Source organism: Marmota monax, unplaced genomic scaffold (assembly GCF_021218885.2).
Source record: "Marmota monax isolate L192 unplaced genomic scaffold, Marmota_monax_Labrador192_F-V1.1 WCK01_AAM20220418_F8-fsc00055, whole genome shotgun sequence".
Classification (NCBI taxonomy): domain Eukaryota; kingdom Metazoa; phylum Chordata; class Mammalia; order Rodentia; family Sciuridae; genus Marmota; species Marmota monax.
Window position 1 is genome coordinate 6374914 of NW_026695205.1, and position 21364 is coordinate 6396277.

General features: G+C 35.4%; 1 protein-coding gene across 3 annotated transcripts in view; it reads right to left on the minus strand.

Moving 5' to 3' along the window:
* Positions 1-471: 471 nt before the first annotated feature.
* The window catches only part of Suco (SUN domain containing ossification factor), a 71347-nt gene continuing 50454 nt past the window's right edge, over positions 472-21364 (minus strand). For 2 of the 3 annotated variants that reach the window (XM_046430056.2, XM_046430057.2), the window contains 7 exons: positions 19845-21011; positions 18486-18573; positions 15511-15615; positions 13696-13850; positions 13104-13195; positions 3546-3601; positions 472-2484 (listed from right to left, as the gene is read on the minus strand). In XM_046430056.2, coding sequence (XP_046286012.1) covers positions 2041-2484; positions 3546-3601; positions 13104-13195; positions 13696-13850; positions 15511-15615; positions 18486-18573; positions 19845-21011 — 2107 coding nt within the window. In that variant the 3' untranslated portion in view covers positions 472-2040. Of the gene's footprint in view, positions 2485-3545; positions 3602-12744; positions 12834-13103; positions 13196-13695; positions 13851-15510; positions 15616-18485; positions 18574-19844; positions 21012-21364 lie in introns of all 3 variants that reach the window. The other variant, XR_006848724.2, reaches the window with a different exon arrangement.

Consider the following 21364-nt stretch of genomic DNA (forward strand, 5'->3'; position numbering starts at 1 on the left):
TAGTGATACTCAACCTGAATAGTTTTGCTTCTTGCCAGATACAAATCTACTAATGGTAAGAATTTTCCAATGTATAACTAATTAGAACAAATAAAAAAGTTTTCACTCAAGTTACTTTTTCCCCCTTCATGTAGTTATATTCTGAGATGAAAAAATAAACCCCAAATTACAAAATTTTCTACTCTATTTAGATATAGAAAAGTTAAAAATTAGTAGTTTGCACCTAATAAAAGCACACACATACATCCTACTGTAGATTCAAAGCTATCATTTTAGGGTTTGAAAAGTAAGACTGGGGCTGTATGGGAACAGATGCTTATGTGAAGAATAATCTGCAGGGGCTGCCACATGAGCAACAGTTAAAGGATGCTATTATAATTAGCTTCAAAAGTGTCAAAACCTTAAATCTATGTTCAGAGCTTAGTAATACATTTGAGCATTTTCTTTCAAAGGATGGAAGAGCCAGTAAAATTAATAAAGACAAGTGTTCAGATTTATTTGGAAATTCACAGTTTCTAATGGCACTACAGCTCCGTAGTTACAAACTGAAAGTCCTCTTTCCACAACAGATGGTGTGACTTTCCACTCTGCCTCTGCTCTCATCTGGACCTTTTTTCAAGGGCTTCTTTACAATCTGGCCCTCTTGCTCTGAATGGCTAATTGTGCAGACTGGACAAAAACAATTTAATCTCCTAAAACATACTGTTAACCTAAAGCAGCAACTTAAAGAAACAAAAAAGGCTTTAAATAAGTCACATTATAAACAATACCCCAAGAAAGGTATCAAACAAGTTTAAAAACAGTTATTACTAAAAGTGCTCAATAAGTTATAACTTAAATCTCACAATACAAAAGGTCAATTCTCTCCCTTTCAAAAAGAAACGTGTTCCACTTTCACTTGTTATACAGGCACACACTATGAAATCACTTTATTCAAATACAGTCACTGCCAATTATTTTTTAAAAGAAAAAAACACAAATGAAGACAAACATATTGACGTAACACAAACATATCTCTGCACCTTGTGGCCAATACAAAGCAAATATCAAGGAATCACAATCCCCTAGACTTGACCAGCCAGATTTGTGGGACAAACCCACTGGCAGCTCTGTGTGTGTGCGTAGGTGTGTGCACAGACAGTGACCATGCCTTAATGCACTTGAATTCAGCTGCCAAATCTGCAGTTTCTCATATATTTGTACAAATGGAAAACAGTGATGTGAAAGTTTGGAGGATTAGTGTTATTGTAATATCTAATGAAATCTTCACAAGTAGTTGTGTTTAAAGTCAAATTTATAAAAACATTTGCAAATACTAGTCGTTTGCATGAAAAGAACTTGTTGCTTTTTTTCCCCCTCATTGAGTTTAGTAACCATGGAAAAAGTAATCCAGTCCAAATAAGATAAATGAAAATAACGTCAAGAGCATCACTATTTACCTAAAAGAACAGACTTAAAGTTCCAGCAAGTGTTTATTTCCAGTGAGTTTGCACAACAGACCTAGCTGGCAAGTCTTTAGGCTCTTCACACTGTCTGACCCACACTGCTGAGCTTCAGGCACAGACCACCCCAAAACCTTGTAGTGTTTGCAGCTTCAAAAACCTAAAAAGTTATAAAAGAAATCAAATGACAGAAAAAGTTCTCCCTCCTCTTCCAGTGGCATTATAAATAGACAAAAGGCACATAAATATGGGGGAAGGTGCAAGAAATAGGAACAAAGCTAGAGGAAGAGGTTTAGGCTTTCATTCCTATCCCACCCAAGGAACTGGGCTTCCAAATTAATTTGTCCCAGTAATTAATCTGTGAAAAAACATCTTTATAAAATGTTTACCATTGTCCTTGTAGGAAGTGATCAGCCTTGTAAAACTGTAGCTCATTAACGAAGACTGACACAATCCCATCTATTTTTTAAAAAGGCAGAAACCATAATTTCTGAATACTTTTCCCAATGTTTCCTCCCCCCCAACCCTTCAAATACCACAGACTGTTCTTCAAAGAACAACAACAAAAAAAGTCTTCAGTATGAAAAGTTTGATTAATTTAGATATGTCCCGAAACTGCTGTAACCCCAAATGTTCCCACGGCGAGCTCCTTGTTTCCTTTGATTATGTCGTGTAGGCTGGGCAATGATCCTGACTTAGTCTGTATGAGAGTCTTTATCAATTTCCCTTGGTCTTGGACTTTAGACCGCCTTCGTTTTAAAGCCCTCTTCTCAGTTTTTGTCTTTTGGGACTGTCCATTGCACAGACTTGTACAAGCTGAAATGCCACAAAAATAGGACTCTTCTGACTGTGATGAAGTTTCTGAGCTTCCCTCAGAGGGAGGGCCCTTATAAGAAGAGTGATAAACTTCTCCCATATTAGAAAAATCTCTCTGGTTCGTAAAAGGCCTTCTTCCTTTTATGTCTCCATTGGCTATAGGGTGCAATGGATCTGCAGGTTTTATGGTCTCAATTTTTTCAGTTTTATACTTGCAGCGTTTCTTCTATAACACAAATGAAAGGATAGGAATTAGACCGCCAACAGTTACCTTATTAAACACTAGAAGAGCAAGCTAATGGAGGAAAGTGCCACCACCTGGTGAAAAGTAAAACAGTATTTTTTATGCACACACACACACGTTGTGTATAGATACTATCATTACCTTCCCATTTTATAAATACTACTCAATCAAAAAATTTTAATTGCTTATCTGCCACTGGTGAATACAGATTTAGGGAGTGACAACTAACATCTGAATATCTACTATGTGCCAGATATTTCACATATATCTTACTTACTTGTTTATTCTTGGTTCCTAAATGAGAAAACCCAGGTTCAGAGATTTGGCTCCTGCCCAAGTTACACAGTGATGCCTAAGCTGGAATTGAATCTTAAGCTATTTGATTCTAAAACCCAAGTTCTTTCACCCAGAGCCAATACTGCCAATCAAAATGAATAGATTTTCTAATCAAAAAATTCTAAATGCATTCTGAGTTTTGCCACCTATCTAAAGGGTCATTGAGAAATCAAAACCTCTTCAGTTTTGTTTTCTCAGAAGATGGGGATATTGGTCTGGGCACATAGCTCCATGGTAGTGCTTACTCAGCATGCTCAAGGCCCTGAGTTCAACCCAGGTTCAACCCAGTGGTATTACCATCGTCAACTTTAAGCTGATGTGAGGATGAAGGCACAGTGACACAATGTGCCTGACAAGCCTCCAATGCTCAGGAAACAATGACCACACAGGGAGTAGCCAACTTTTCCTGTAAAATTTTAAGCTTTGCAAGACTCATACCATCACTCTTGCATATTCTTTTTTTATTTTATAGTCCTTTAAAAATAAGAAAATGCTTCTTGGCTCCCCACTTCAGGCCACAATGGCCTGAAGCACATTCAAACCATAGATAGTTTGCTGACCTCTGTAAACATTTATTTACACTATTACCATAAATGAAAATAAACAGTAAGTTAGGGACCACCTAAAGGCTATGTTAAACCTTTCAATCTATTTCTTCATTTACTATCACAAAAATCATCAATAAACTTCAAAAGAAACAATATTACCTTTTTTTCTGGAGAGAACTTGAGGGGCTCTACAATGTACAAATCATTTGGGTCCACTACAAGTAAGAAAAGAAAAGCAGTTATGAAATTAAAAAGTGGGTCATGCTATGATTAAACCCTAAAAAATATATCATTCCTTAGTGATTACTTTATTAAAAAGAACCAGTGGATTTATATTTAAACCAGGCTAACTATATATTTATGCATTTAAAAAGTCAAAAGAAGCAAGGTAAGAGAAGGTATCATTCTTATTATGGATGTGGTCAAAGTTATTTGAAGGTAACAGCCTTCAAATTAAGTTTTTAATTAATAACTGGCTATCAATCAGCAAAGAAAGGATACTTCTCTGGGGCCAGCCCCTCTTACCTGATAAAAAATATAACATAAGTGGTAAGCTAATACCAAACCAACAGAATGTTTTAAATTTTCCTGAAAAGACTAAACTATACTATGTCACAAAGGTGGGTTAAAAATGTGCAACAAGCATTGTGATCATGTATAGAAGCTAGTTAGAGGAACCTATATACAAAAAGAGATTCAAGAAATATTGTTCTAATTATCACTATGATTAAAACTATTAACTCCAAAATCTAACAGCTTGAACATGCATCATATATATATATATATGAATATGTGAGTGTGTGTGTGTGTATATCTCCAAGCAATGGATAAACACTTCTAAGTTTATAGTAAATAAATTAGATCTAACTTTTAGATTGAAGTTTCTAAAATTTCATTATTCAAAGCACATTCAAGTTACTCCTAATCCACCTCTATAGTGATAAGCATACATATAAGGTAAGTCCTATTCAATCAGTTAAACCAATTTAGGACCTGACAGAGACAACTAATTTATAAGAAACAAATTCACTGTAAATCTTCTACTGATTGATGTCTAATAATGGTCATTATATTCCTAAGATCAAACTCTCCACTGAATGCAAGTAAATATGATGGGCAAAACAAACAAACAAAACCACTAAAAGCAATGAATAGCTGCCAAGACAGTAAATACTACCTCTGGGCCAAAAGTAAAGGAAAACTAAGGGCCCAGATAGCCAAGTGGAATACAAGTCATTTTTGTCCTGAGGGCATTTGCCAATACACAAATACATGAACTTTGGTTCTGATGGTATCACAAACAAATGGAACAGAAATCAGATCCCTGGGCCAAATGGAAGTAGTAGTCGTGGGGTACTCTCTCCTACTGAGTAGTAAGGTGGGAATAAAAAGGACCATATCTTCAGTTAAAGAATGAATTTGCAGTTTGGATGGGAAGTTCTCAATACCTGGTAGCCCAACAAACTTCAAGCCATGAATATAAAGCAAATACAAACACGTTACCTCTTAAATTAGCCTGACAAATCATTTTTCAAATTGGAGTAGCACACCAAAGACAACCAAATTCATGAACACATGTGATCAAGAGCCTACAAAGACAATTTAATGAACAGATTCTCAAATATTTAATGTTAGAATTGGCACAAACAGATGGTAAAGAAGCTTATGCTTACTATATTTAAATTAAAAAAGCCTGAAAACATCCACAGGAAATATAAAAGAAAAAAAACTAAGATATTTTTAATGAAGCACTAAAAGAACTCCTAGAAAAATGAAAATGTAGTAACAGAAATTAAAAATTCAATGAATGAATGTAATAACAGACTAGATACAACTAAAGATTGTGTGGCCTGCAGGACAGATCAGGAAAAGAAAACAAAAGACAAGTAAAAACAAAATACAGCTAGAAAGGCAAAAAGATGGAAAGTTTACATGACAAGACAAGATGTGGGGAGAAGTGCTAATACATTTGATTAAAAATCTGAGGAGAAAAGAGAATGGGATAGACATAATATCTGGGGGCGGGGGAATGACTGAGAACTTCCCAGTACTGATAAAGGACAACAGTTCAGAGAAACAAAGAGCCCACTAAGTCTCAAATACGATTAAAGGGGAAAAATGGAGAATAGTATTTCAGAGGTTTAAGGGGGAAATGATGATAAATGGAAGACCTTAGGGAAAAAGGAGTGAAGTCCAAAGAACTTAGTATGTAAATTTAAATAAATATTAAATGTAAAGCGCACCCAAAACAATGGAATTAAAATACACAAAACAAACATAAATCAAGCTGGAGAAAAGTAAGTTTTACAATCTTTGTACTTCAGAATGAGGTAAAGATATTAATTATAGACTTTGGTATCTGTCATTTCTAGGGTAATCAATAAAGAACAAAAACTACAATTTCCAACCTAATGGCAGAAAAAGGGAAACAGTCTGCTTCTTTCTCAACACGATACCATAATGAAGGAAGAAGGGGGAGCGGAAAGAACAGGAAACAGACAAAAAGGGGAGCACCTCCATATTAATGCATTCTCATGTTTAGAATAAATGAACAGATTCTTGAAATTTGTAATTTAAAATGATGAGAAAAACCTCACTCCTATACACTGAGCTAAAGGTCCAAAACTCTTCTTACAAAGAAAATTCTATTTTCTCCAAAAAAAGAGAGAAAATTCTAGAACCACATAACTTTACTGATTCAAAAAGAAATACTTTTAATCTTAAACTCTTTCTGAGAATAGTCTTACCCATCTAATGTTTATAAGCCTTACATACCAAAACCACACACTTTAAATACATATCAAAAGACAGCAAGAATAAATTTCAGACAGACCAGACTTTTTAAAAAATAATTTTTTTAGTTGTCAATAGACCTTTATTTAATTAATTTACTTACATATTGTATGTGGTGCTGAAGATTGAACCCAGTGCCTCACAATGCTAGGCAAGTGCTCTATCACTAAGCTACAGTCCCAGCGCCTAGAGCAGACTTTAGATAAAAGTAATGCATTCTTTCTCAGGAATAAAGAAGAGCATTACATAATGATAAAGGGGTCAAAATTCTAAGAGAGAAAGATCCTTTGTGTGTATGCACTTAATGACAGTATCAAAAGACGTGAGGCAAAAATGGTAGAAATGCAAAGAGAAATGAAGAAATCCACTATTATAGAGAGACAGAGAGACTTTACACCACACCTTTATCAGAAATAGATCTGGCAGACATAAATTTAGTAAGGACATAATGGAACTCAATTGCACCAAAATCTTTTATTTCTACCTACCTGCAAAGCACATATAGCTACAGATACCAACAGAGATGTACTGTTCCTTTCCAAAGTAATCTGTAGAGTCAAAGTAACCTTAACCAAAAGCTTAATACTATCTTTTTAATGAAAACAATCGGTGATTCCCACCCCCACCCCCCAGCCCCGCCCTGGGGATTGAACTTAGGGGCCTTCAAACACTGAGCTACAACCCCAGCCCTTTTTTGTTTTTTATTTAGAGACAGGTTCTCGATAAGTTGCTGAGGCTGGCTTTGAACTCATGATCCTCCTGCCTCAGCATCTGGAGCTATTAGGATGACAGGCATGTGCCACTGTGCCCGGCTTAAATGGTGATTCTAAATTTCATGGAAATTCAGAGACCAATTAATGGCCAAGAAACCTGAGCTAACTGAATTCCATGTAAAATTGGTACCACTACACCAAACACAAAATATCAATTTCAGGCAAATTAAAGATCTAAAAATCAAAGATAAATATTTAGAACCTTAAGACTACCATCCATAAACGTGAAGTTAAAAAAAAAAGTTTGAGATAAAGAAGTTAGTACCATAAGGTAAAAAAATTCAGATTTGATTATAATAAAACTTTAAGAGCTTCCCTGTCTCATTTAATATAACAAGAGTTAAAAAAAAAAAAAAATAAGTGGCACATGCTTGTAATCCCAGCTACTTGGGTGGATGAGGCAAAAGTATCACAAGTTTGAGGCCAGCAATTTAGGCCCTGTCTCAAAATCCAAACCAAGGTGGGGCAGGAACAAGATAAGTCTCAGAGTAAAATATGATACCTACTACATATCTGACTGACCAACACAGAGAATCCAAATCCTAAAAATAAATAAAAGCCAGTCAGAAAAAGGCAAACAATCCAGTAAAAGAATTGGTAAAAATTTTAAAAGGCCCAAGAAAACCAAATAATCAAAAGGCTTAAGATGCTCGATTTCTTCAGTGATCAGGTAAATACAAATTACAACTGCAATGAAGTTAACAAACACTTTAAAACTTAACAATTTCAAGTGTTAGTAAGAATGTAAAACAACAAAAATTCTCAGTACTGGTAAAAGCATAAGCTAATAGGATCACTTTGGAAAAATTTGCCATTATCTCATAATTTGCCAAGAAACATACAGTACAACCCACAATTTTATATCTATGTAGTATTCCTAGGGAAACTCATGTCACTGCATTTTTTTTTTCTGGGTCAGAAAACACACTCAGGCTTTATTTAATATAGTTGTTAACATATGTGTCTGCCTGATACCCTTTCTCCTCCTCCTTTTTTTACATGAGCTCTCTTATTATTATTATTATTATTTATTATTATTATTTTTTAACCCAGTGCCTCACAATGCTAGGCAAGCGCTCTATCACTAAACCACAGTCCCAGCACCTAGAATCTATGTAGTATTCCTAGAGAAACTCAAGCAACTGCATTCTTTTTTTTTTTTTCCCCTGGGTCAGAACACATTCTCAGGCTTAATATAGGTTAACATTTGTGTCTGCCTGATACCCTTTCTCCTCCTCTTTTTATTTTATTTTTCCCACAAGCTCTCTTATTATTTTGACCCAGTGCCTCACAATGCTAGGCAAGCGCTCTATCACTAAGCCATAGTCCCAGCGCCTAGAGCAGACTTTAGATAAAGGTGTATTAAGAATTGTAAAGCAACTTCATTCTAATATGCAAACATAGAAAGGTTTATAGCAGCATTATCTATAATAGCCCAAACCATACAAAATAGTAGAATGGATACCCTGTGATTTAATCAGTTACTGAAATACTAAATAACACCGGAAATGGAATGTAATCATATATGAACTGTACAAATACAATGTAGAATGAAGGGGACCCCCCCCCCAAAAAAAAAGTACACTTGATATAACTCCATTTATCAAAAGCGCTAGGGCTGGGGACATAGCTCAGTGGCAGAGTGCTTTCTTAGACAATTTGAGGCCTTGGACTTGATCCCCAGTAGTGGTAGAAAAAAAAACAAAAACCTCAAAGCCAGGCAAAGATCAAATTAATTGTTGAGGAATCCAAACGCTGATGGTAAAGCTATTAACAAAATGAAAAATATGATTATTTCAAAAGTCAAGAAACTAGTTACCTCTGGGAGAAGGAATCTCAAGGATGCTAGCTAGCTATGTGCTATTTCTTGATCAGGGTAATAGTCACACTTTATAATGTTCACTTTATAATCATTCAATGCGTTGTACATGTTAGTTTTACAAACTTTTATGTATTTCTCATACTTCCCAATAAAAATGTGGTTTGAAATAAAAATAACTTTGGTTGCTAAGGCTGGGTCAACAAAAGAAATAGTTAAATATCAAAGTGTCGGGGCTGGGGCTATGGCTCAGTGGTAGAGCACTTGCCTAGCACAGGTGAGGCACTGGGCTCAATCCTCATCACCACATAAAAAATACATAAAATAAAGTTATAAAAAATATATTTTTTAAAAATCAAAAATATAAATTTGAGGAAGACAAAAGAAGGACACTAAAAGGTTTCATTCAAACAGGTGAAGTAATATGTGAATTAACTAGTTAATAGAAAATTCAGGATTAAAGTCAATCTAAAAACTGAAGGCATTCCCTCTAAAATCTGGAACAAGACAGGGATGCCCTCTCTCTCCACTTCTGTTGAACATAGTTCTCGAAACACTGGCCAGAGCAATTAGACGAAAGAAATTAAAGGCATAAAAATAGGAAAAGAAGAACTTAAATTATCACTATTTGCAGATGATATGATTCTATACCTAGCAGACCCAAAAGGCTCTACAAAGAAACTATTAGAGCTAATAAATGAATTCAGCAAAGTGGCAGGATATAAAATCAACACGCATAAATCAAAGGCATTCCTGTATATCAGCGACAAATCCTCTGAAATGGAAATGAGGACAACCACTCCATTCAAAATATCTTCAAAAAAAATAAAATACTTGGGAATCAACCTAACAAAAGAGGTGAAAGACTTATACAATGAAAACTACAGAACCCTAAAGAGAGAAATAGAAGATCTTAGAAGATGGAAAAATATACCCTGTTCATGGATAGGCAGAACTAACATCATCAAAATGGCGATATTACCAAAAGTTCTCTATAGGTTTAATGCAATGCCAATCAAAATCCCAACGGCATTTCTTGTAGAAATAGAGAAAGCAATCATGAAATTCATATGGAAAAATAAAAGACCCAGAATAGCAAAAACAGTGCTAAGCAGGAAGTGTGAATCAGGTGGTATAGCGATACCAGACTTCAAACTATACTACAGAGCAATAGTAACAAAAACAGCATGGTACTGGTACCAAAACAGGCGGGTGGACCAATGGTACAGAATAGAGGACACAGAAACCAATCCACAAAACTACAACTATCTTATATTTGATAAAGGGGCTAAAAGCATGCAATGGAGGAAGGATAGCATCTTCAACAAATGGTGCTGGGAAAACTGGAAATCCATATGCAACAAAATGAAACTGAATCCCTTTCTCTCGCCATGCACAAAAGTGAATTCAAAATGGATCAAGGAGCTTGATATCAAATCAGAGACGCGCCGTCTGATAGAAGAAAAAGTTGGCTACGATCTACAGTCGGTGGGGTCGGGCTCCAAATTCCTCAATAGGACACCCATAGCACAAAAGTTAATAACTAGAATCAACAAATGGGACTTACTCAAACTAAAAAGTTTTTTCTCAGTAAAAGAAACAATAAGAGAGGTAAATAGGGAGCCTACACCCTGGGAACAAATCTTTACTCCTCACACTTCAGATAGAGCCCTAATATCCAGAGTATACAAAGAACTCAAAAAATTAGACAATAAGAGAACAAACAACCCAATCAACAAATGGGCCAAGGACCTGAACAGACACTTCTCAGAGGAGGACATACAGTCAATCAACAAGTACATGAAAAAATGCTCAACATCTCTAGCAGTCAGAGAAATGCAAATCAAAACCACCCTAAGATACCATCTCACTCCAGTAAGATTGGCAGCCATTATGAAGTCAAACAACAACAAGTGCTGGCGAGGATGTGGGGAAAAGGGTACACTTGTACATTGCTGGTGGGACTGCAAATTGGTGCAGCCAATTTGGAAAGCAGTATGGAGATTTCTTGGAAAGCTGGGAATGGAGCCACCATTTGACCCAGCTATTCCCCTTCTCGGTCTATTCCCTAAAGACCTAAAAAGAGCATGCTACAGGGACACTGCTACATCGATGTTCATAGCAGCACAATTTACAATAGCAAGACTGTGGAACCAACCTAGATGCCCTTCAATAGACGAATGGATAAAAAAAAATGTGGCATTTATACACAATGGAGTATTACTCTGCATTAAAAAATGACAAAATCATAGAATTTACAGGGAAATGGAGGGCATTAGAGCAGATTATGCTAAGTGAAGCTAGTCAATCCCTAAAAAACAAATGCCAAATGTCTTCTTTGATATAAGGAGAGTAACTAAGATCAGAGTAGGGACGAAGAGCAGGAGAAGATTAACATTTAACAGGGATGAGAGGTGGGATGGAAAGGGAGAGAAAAGGGAAATTGCATGGAAATGGAAGGAGACCCTCAGGGTTATACAGTGGAGGGGGTAGAGAGAGAGGAGGGGAGGGGAGGGGAGAGGTGGGGAGGGGGGATGGTGGAGAATGGGAAAGGCCGTGGAGCACAACAGACACTAGTATGGCAATATGTAAATCAATGGATGTGTAACTGATGTGATTCTGCAATCTGTGTATGGGGTGAAGGTGGGAGTTCATAACCCACTTGAATCAAAGTGAGGAATATGATATGTCAAGAAATTTGTAATGTTTTGAACAACTAACAATAAAAAATTAAAAAAAAAAAATAAAGTCAATCTCCTACCTACTGGATTCAACTTTTTTTAAGCCAAGATAACATCATTGCTTAAAATAGAAGTAATTCTATTATCAGAAGCAAAGGCTCCTCTATTTGGCTTTAAGAATTAGACACACACACAGAATAAAAAAAAAAAAAAAAAAAAATGCCAGAGTTTCACTTAAGACTTTACAAAAAAGGAAAATAGCACACTATATTTCCTAACTGCATGAATACACCTAAAATTTGCATAAATTCCCACCAGAATGGCTACAAGACACAAAATACTAAACATTTACTGGAATGTGGAACAAGGGGACTGGCAGACGGAAGGGAAAATTCACAAAGCACTCTGGAAGACTGTGGAAGTATTTACTAAAGCTGAAAACATGCACACCCTGCTTCCCACCACTCCATTTCCATGCATATATACAGCAGAAATGCACACATGTGTTTGCCAAAAGAGAGCTCAAAATGTAAATGAAAAATGTGTGGTCAATTTGTATAATAGAAAACCTCACAGCAATGAGAATAAACAACTATACTCAATGGCACAGTGGAGCAAATACTAGAAGTCAAATACTAGCTACCTAGGGAGGAAAAACACAAAGAAGGTTTTGAGGTGCTGAATAATGCTCTGCCTCTTAATCTCATATAATTTACACAACACAAGTGTGTTGAGTTTGTGAAAACAGATTAAGCTTTACACATGATTATACCTTATATACTTAAAAAAAAAAATAAAAGAGACATATTAACCAAAAGAAAAAAAGGTGGGGAGGAGAGGGAAGCAAGCATGAAGAAAAAAGAGATTTACTGGCCCTAAGTAAATACACACATAATAGTTAAGCCTGGAAAGCTTTATCATAATAATAAACTAATAAAGCTCATGAATGAGTACTTGAACAAGCCAATCAACTAAAACATGCTGCTCAGTTACTAAAATCCTAACGAAAGGCAGAACAGCCAATGATTAAGAAAGCACTCCTAACTCTAATACATAATTAATTGGTTATTTTAATATTGGTATGAAGACAAGTTTCTAAGTTTCTTAATAAGCACTAATTATGTAATAAAACAGGAAAACAGCCACTCAATATACATCCATTCACTTAAATATAAGTATTTACTGAATGTTAGATAGAACCCAATTATAGACTCAGGCTATAAAGACAAGAGATCAGCTTTTCTTTTAGAAAGTGCCTCGTAGTCCTAAACTAGAGACAAAAGGGGTCCTACCTGTACAGGAAGAGAGGCAGATAAGCACAGGATGCTATGGGAGCACATTCTGGTTTCCATATCTGTTGAACTTTCTCAAACATCCCTTTCTAAAAAGAAATACTTCTAAACAGGAGCATGTGCAAACAAAACTACCAGTTGCTAATTAAATAAACCAGGCCCCCCCTCCCCACCCTTTGGGTTTTTAAAGAACAAAGAGATATGTGAAAGTGATAAAGTGGTTTTGACACAGCACAAACACAAAGGTTACTTGTATTCATTTTTGGTTGCAGGTGGTCATGAACACACTGACATTATATATGCCAGAAGCAGCTAGTCTCATATTTACATATACATATTACATAGTCACAACAATCTACCTTCTTTGCCAGTTAACTGTAAAGACTTGGATCTGATGAGTGGAAATGAAGTTCTTCTTTTCAAATTCATATCATCGTAGGAAGAGAAACACCTAACACATTAAGAAAAATTAATATTGGGCACAATGAGTACACTACAGACATAATTTTCTTTGTATTTGAGGTTAAATAGAAGCTACTGAGAACTGCACATACTACATGGGACTAAGTCTAAATTAATACACCAATTATTGCTTAGGTTAAAAAATTCTTGTCTAAAAGTTATTATATTAAAAAAATAGTAAAGTTTTAAAAAAGTTATTATATTGAAATATCTATTCTCCTCCTCCTTTGAATTCCATATCTGAGCACCCTTCTCAACCAAAATATTTCAAGGGTTTTATGCATTTACTATTAGTGTTTTCCTCCATTATAAGTCTATAAAGCTATCCAGGCACAGGACCATCTCAATGCCCTCAATGAGGTTTTCAACATTTTGGTTTTACATAATCATATGGAGAAAGAAATTACCTTAGGGTCCCTTCATTTGCTGAAAATTTTTCAAAAATATAAAAAATACAATGAAAATTGTGAAATATAATGCTGGTATTACCTTTTAGGGCTTGGATATTGATTACTTTTAGGAAGTTTTGACATATAATCTCCATCAAATTGAGAAGTGTTTCGACAACGTTGCATACAAAGCATCAGTCCCAATACAACACAGAGAACCAAAGATATGACAAGATAGCTTTGTCGATCTGAAACCTGAGAGGAGAAGAGGGTTAAAGAATAATAATTATAATAATAAATCATATTATGAAAAATATAGTGTAAAACTCAAAGAAGAAATCATTTGTTTTTCAATGTGCTTCCAAACTATGAATGCAGGGTGTTCTCTGAAAATGAACTATTAAAATAATGGTTGTTTGTTTTCTGCTTTCTCCCCATCCAATTCTTTGTCTAAAAACCGTAAACTTAGGGAATAGTTTTAAAAACAGTACAATGAAAGTATTATGTCTTTCATCCGTGTTCAACTATCATTAACATTTTGTTACAATTGGTTTATCCTTTCATTTGCACTACCTCTTTCTCAGGGAAGCGGGGGGACCAACCAACATGTGTTTGTTTGTTTTTTTAATCCAGTCTTTCCCATCATATAAAACAGAATCACTAGTCATCCAGGTATTTAAGCCCAAAACCTGGAGATCATCCTTAGTTCCTTGTCCCCACATACCAATATTTTAGCAAGGTTTATTACTTTTCCACATCTTAAATATACCCTGAATTCAATAACGACACACTCTTCTCTACTTCAAGACAACATTACCTCACTCAAATTACTGTAACTAGCTCTTAACTGGTTTCCTTCCTGTTCTGCCCTTGCTGTTCCTCAATGGGCAATTCTCCATACTGCAACAAGTGGGGAGTTTCTTCCACATGTCAAACAATAATCCATACCATTTCTTTACTTACCATTTTCCAATGAATTGCAATGATAAGAATAAATTTCAAACTCTAACTTACCTACAAGTCTCACACAACCAACAAGCAGGTTCCTGCCAACATCCTGAATCCATTTCTTAGCCTCACTTTTCTCACACTGCTCCAGCCACCAGCTTTCTTTCTGACCTCAAATACATCACACACTGTTTATAATAATAAACAATATTATGGGTTATTTGCCCTAGTTCTACTAGTACAGACTGCTAAATATTTTGAGCTCTCAGTTCTAAGGCCACTTTCTTAGATAAGACTTCCAAGAACAGCCTAGCTAAAACAGCATGCTCTGTAACTATCACCACCCTACACGCCTACATTTCATTCTTTTCACAGCCCCCGTCACAGAGATTTATCATCTGTTCACATATTTACCATTTGTATTCTACTCCTTCACCAGAAAGTAAACCCTGTGAGGCCAGGAAGTACTGCACCAACACAGCACTGTGCAGCTAATGCTGTTTACATACATTGATCATTCAATAAATAGTTGATAAATCAACCAAGTTTCTGCTTTATTGAACAACTTTATAAACCTTTTTGAATTGAAGTATGTGTTTTGACCATGTTGAAAAGTGTTTGAGAAGTGTTTCAACAATGTTGCATACAAAGCATCAGTCCCAACACAACAGAGAACCAAAGATATGACAAGCTCACTTTGTCAATCTGTTACTCTCATTTTTATAAAAGGCCTGCGAGAATAGTCCTATTACTGATAGTATCTAAATCACAAAAGCCATGTTTTACAAAAATTTTGATAATTGATGTATTCCCAAAACTCTGAATGCTCTATTTTGATGTCTGAAAAAGTTCTGCATGACAGTTTTGTTTGGTTAAAGTTTTTAGTTCTCATGTTCATGTTTATAAGCCTGTATTTATAATATCCACATGGTGTACTGTGTCCTACAAGAGCAGCAATAATAATTACCTCCCGTTTTAATTCTGCTACTGTTGTTGATAAGTTTGAAACAAGTTGTGTCATGTTGGTCAGTTGTGCCTGTAGCAACTGGATGGCTTCAGTTTGCCGCTGATCCTATAATAAAATATTAAGTATTATTTTTCCTAGTTTGTAATTAAGTAATTATAAATTCAAATAAAACTTATAATCTGGAAAAATGCCAAGTTCTTCTAAAAAAACATACTAATAAGGTCTTAATAGATATTATAAACTTTGACCAAAGAACACTTCAAGAATCTGGGACTGTGTTCAACCATCTCCCTCAAAAACACTTTTTGTCAACTCACTGCTGCAATGTCAACTACTGTGTGACATTAACAAATCACTTTTCAACACATGTGGGCTCCATATGTATAAAGCAGCATGTAATACAAACTATCAATGTCAAATGTGTTTTTAAAGCAAAATGGTAGCAGAATGATATGCTGAAGTATCTTTGAAGAATGTTTCTGGATACAAAGTAAACTCAAAGAGATTTTAAAATTCCCTTATATCACACCAATGAAAAAAATTCATCAGGGGCTGGGGATGTGGCTCAAGCGGTATCGCGCTCGCCTGGCATGCGTGCGGCCCGGGTTCGATCCTCAGCACATACAAACAACGATGTTGTGTCCGCCAAAAACTGAAAAATAAAATATTTAAATTCTCTCTCCTCTCTCTCTAAAAAAAAAAAAAGAAAGAAAAAATTCATCAAAATTACCTATCTTTCCATTTTTTAGATAGTTCTGAATTTCAGAAACTTTCATCATTAACAAGTATGTTTTTAATAAAATAACGTTTGCAACCATATTTTAGAAAATTATGTATCACATAGTTATGAATCTTGCTAGGTAGACTGTATAGAAAATTTGAAGCTATTAAGAATATGGGGAGGAGGAAAAGAAGGCAGGAAGAAATCAAGGAAATCTAAAACTCTAATTTATGCCTAATGCATCTACATAACCAGACATTATTCTAGACCTAAGTTTTTCAAATTAGTTTTAAGTCTTAGCTGTATATGTGGGGGAGAGGAATGTATAAATAACAGGTTTCACATTCTTTGCTGTGATCCACTGTGGTAACTTTTATCCTATTTTTTTTTTTAATGCTAAGGTGATTCATTAAATCATTTATTTTGAATTCTGACTCATATATGACACTGATAAGTTCAAGACAGTTATAAACATGTAAAGGCCAAACTCTTAAATTTAATAAGATAGTTAATAGTTCAAAGCAAGATTTACTTCCAATGGTTTTAAACAGTAAAATCACTGAAAAGTACTTATGTAAGTTTGTGAGATGCAAGATATAGCTGTTACAAATTAAGCAAAAAGAAAATGGCAGAGGAGAAATCACTGTATTAAAATTAATGAATTCCTAGGGACATACTATGTTCATGGGTCAGAAAACTTAAATGTTAACATGTCAATTCACCAGCTGGATGCAGAGGGAAGCTGAGAAAAGGAAGATTACAAGTTCTAGGCAAGCCTCAGCAACTTAGTAAGGCCCTCAAAAACTTTTTTTCTCAAAAAATAAAAGGGCTGGGGATGCAGCTTAGTGGTAAAGTACCCCTGGGTTAAATTTCCAGTATGTCTTAAAAAAAAGTCAATTCTCTTAAGTTAATCTATAAATTCAACACATTTTCAGTCAAGATACAAAGAGTTTGTTTTGACTTTCAAAACAATCTAAGAGAAAAAAACTTGGTGGTATAAGCATAAAGACAGATAACATATCAATAGAATAGGAATAAAAACCAGAAAGTGACCCAAATATATATGGTGAATTGATTTTTATCAAAAGTGCAGAGAATATTCAGTATAGAAAGGATAGACTTTTCAGCAAATGCTGCTAGAACAAATGGATATTCCATTCCATCCCTTTTCCCAAAAGAACTTTGATCTATATCCACATAAAATTTAACTAAAATGAATCATAAACACAATGTAAAACTAAAAGTTATCAAACTTCTAAATGGAAAGAAAACTATCGTGCCTCTGCCTTGGGCAAAGATTTCATAGAATAACATGAAAACTGATAAATTAGGCTTCAACAAATCAAAACTTCTGCTCCTCAAACCATGCTGTGGAAAATAAGAAAATTAGTAATGGACTTGGAGAAGATATTTGAAAGCATATCTCTGACAAATAACTTGTATTAAGATGTAAAAAACTCTCAAATTTCAAAAAACCAATAAGGGAAGAATCACAATTACAATGTGCTGTAAACAGAAGGCAAGAGGCAATTGACTGAACAGCAGCTTGCATTCTCCTTGCCTCACCACCCCTTAAAAAAACCAAATATCCTTGGAAGTAAGTTTTCCAAGTACAACACTTCTTTATTGTGATAACATACTCACACATCATACTTGAAGGTACAACACTGTATCCCCTTAAAATCAACAGTATAGGAGAGTGACCACTATCATCAGTCCTACTCTATTACTACATAGCTCTAGCCAAGAAAGAAAAAAATAAAATGGTGTAAAAATTAAAACAAGAAATTAACCTGTTCTTATCTGTAGTCAGTAAGATTATCTACATAGAAAACCATGAAAGGGGACTGGGGTTGTGGCTCAGTGGTAATGGGCTTGCATAGCATGCGTGAGGCACTGGATTAAATTCTCAGTACACATACAAATTGAAAATAAATAAATAAATAAAGGTCCATCAACAACTAAAAAATATTTAAAAGAAAAAAAAAAAAGAAAGAAAAGAAAACCATGAAAGATTTTAGGGTTTAACACAGTTGCAGAAAAGCTCACCAGACACACGAAATATAATGTTATGCTTAAGAACATTTTCTCCATAAGAGATAATGAATGATTCTAATGGCTAGATACCTCCCCAAATGCTACATCACATCCAGGCTTAAAAGGGGAAAAATGAACCAACCTACTTATGCTTTTCACCTGTTATAGGCTATACAATTCAATGGGTATTTGTACAGGATGAAGGAAAAAAACCAACCTGTTCCTCTGCTATTCTTGAAGTATTCTGAAGTTTTACTATTGTTTTATTGAAAGCCTTCTGCATTTCTTCCATCTGTTTTCGGTACCTACAGAGTAAGAACTGGTTTAAGTTTAATTTCTTCTTCATTTATTACTGGAAGGGTGCTTCTAATTTTGATATATGACATAAATCCATTTTTCGTAAAACAACTCTTATTCAAGCTTATGCAATACAGGAAAACTTACAAAGATATAAAAAAGAGGTTTTTGAGGTACTGACTGGCTCCCTAAACATCAAGTCTATATGCATCTCATTGCTATATAATATTTAATGATTACTGTGGTTTCCTTGGGGTACAGCAGGCATGAAGTAACTAAGTGGGTAGGCACACACACAACACACAATTTGTCTATCAATTATATGTATAAATTAGGGAGAATCCCCCTTTAGGATACAAGGACCACTTTATTGACATATCATCAGTAGCATTTCAACGTAATAGGAGCAAGAAAATGTGGTATTTTAAGAACTCTGGACCCCTGGTGCCTAGGTGATTGCATGATGTTAGAGGAGAAGCCCTGAGAACATTGAACAATGAAGGGATTAAAAAAAGAAAACAGGACTGGGTTATAGTTCAGCTGGGTTTGATTCTCAGCACCACATACAAGTAAAGGTCCATCAACAACTAAGAAATATTGGGGGGGTGTGGGGAGGGAGGGAAAGAGAAAACAAGGAGAACCGTGTCCGAGTCTTAATCACTGTGTAAGTATATTGGCACTGCCTCTGACACTTAGGAGTACAAGGGCATAAATTGTTACAATTAGAACTGGGATTCTATGACCTGTATAAAAGAGTACAGATTGCAAATGTTGCCTAATCATCCAGTTCAGTCCATTTTTGTGTTATGTATGTATCATCTTAAACGATACCTGGTCACGTCCCACTAAGAGGTTTAAGGCCTATATATTTTTTCCCATGTACTCTCTGGAAATCAAACAGTAAAAGAGGCTGAAGTTAAGCAGTGGGAGAAGAAAGGAGAAAGTGAACTTAGGTGTAGTGATGTGTGACTGTAGTTCCAGCTACTCAGGAGGTTAAGGCTAAAGAATCACTTTAGCTCAGGAGTTTCAGATTAGCATAGCAACACAGTAAGACTCATAAAAAAGGAAAAGAAAGAAATAAGAAAAGAGTACATATATATAATGGAAAAACTGAACATAGGTGACACAAACTTGTTACAAGCCTAATAATAAAGGTGTGTGTCACTGAGTAGTACTTCTAAAACTTAATAAAATAAATTAAGCCACTGTTCAGCACCCACAGATCAAACTCTGCTACTAAATTTACCATGTGAAATGGGTTAATTCACAATAAACTTACCTTTGGCTAAGCTCCTCCAGATAGCGACCACTAAGAGACATGTTAACTTCTAAGGCTTTAATACGATTATTAAGTCTCATAAATACTGACTCCTTTTGGTTTGATCCATGTACAAGATTTCCATTAGCATATCCTAGATCTGTAGAGTTTTGTAATTCAGCATAGAAATCTGTAGCTGTCCTCTGTAACCCTTTCAAAAGGGCATCTTCTGGAGACTGTTCTTCCTCTTTTACTTCAGGCAATGAAGAAGAATCTACAACAGGAGTCAAAGTTTGCTTTGGTGTGTCGGCTGTGTTCATTTTGGTTTCCCCATCTTCACTCTCAGGCACAATGGCTGTGTTTATAGGTGGAACTACTGTTTCAGATAGCTTTGTAATAATTGGCAAGGAGGCCATATCTTCTTTTACAATATTATCCATAACCTCATTAACTTTATTTGTTTCATAGCTAAGAGATGGCTTTTCTATGTTACTAAAGCTCTCAGACTTCTTTTCTGATTCATCATCAACCTCAATAGAACTCTCTTGGGGAATCACTTGTGATGGTGTGTGCCCTGCCTCATGTTTAACAGATTCAGACATTTCCATTTTAGATAATGAATTGATTTCTGGAGTAATATCTAAGAAAAGAGACTGAGAAAGAGTTTGAGGATGGCTTGGTTCAAGTTCAATCACACCCATAGTGTGATTCATCAAATCACCTTGCTGCATACTATTTAAGTCATCAAGAACAGCAGTTTCAGCTTCTCTTTCCATACTACTCTTGGTGTCCAATTCTCCACTTGGAGGCTGCAATACTGAAACATCTACTGATTCTTCAGGAAGCAGGAAGGATGGTGGAGCTGACATAAGATAATCTTTTTCTCTGCTCACTGCAGTTCTGCTGCGCTGCCGATAAAGCGCAATTCCAACTGAACACCATTTATATACATATTCCGAAAAACTAGAAATACAACAAATTGTAGTCAGTTCACTGCAAAATATTTGTGTCTCTGACTCAAACCAGGGTGATGATTCATCTTCTTGTTCGCCACTGCCCAGAAGGGTCACTGTGGATGGACCTGACTCCTCTTCTTCCTCTTGAACTAGCTGTACAATGGGACTCTCTTTTGGAGTTTCAGGTGTTGAAGACTCTGTGTCATATACATGTACTTCAGTGGTTACATACCTAAAATATATATATAGAAGAATTACAAATCACTTTAATTAGAAATCTAAAGCTAAAATATGTTTAAGGAATATAGATGTAACAGACATAATGTAAAGGGAGGTCTGGAAGTATAGAAGAAATTAAAACATTTGGATTATATTTTCTCCATCAAATAATTTCATTATAAAAAATATTGCTCAGGGGTTGGGGATATAGCTCAGTTGGTAGAGTGCCTGCCTCGCATGCATAAGGCCCTGGGTTCAATTCCCAGCACCATACACACACACACACACACACATACACACACATATATCTTAGAAATGGTAGCAGAAAGTCTACTTGATCAGCCAGGTGACTCAAACCATCATATT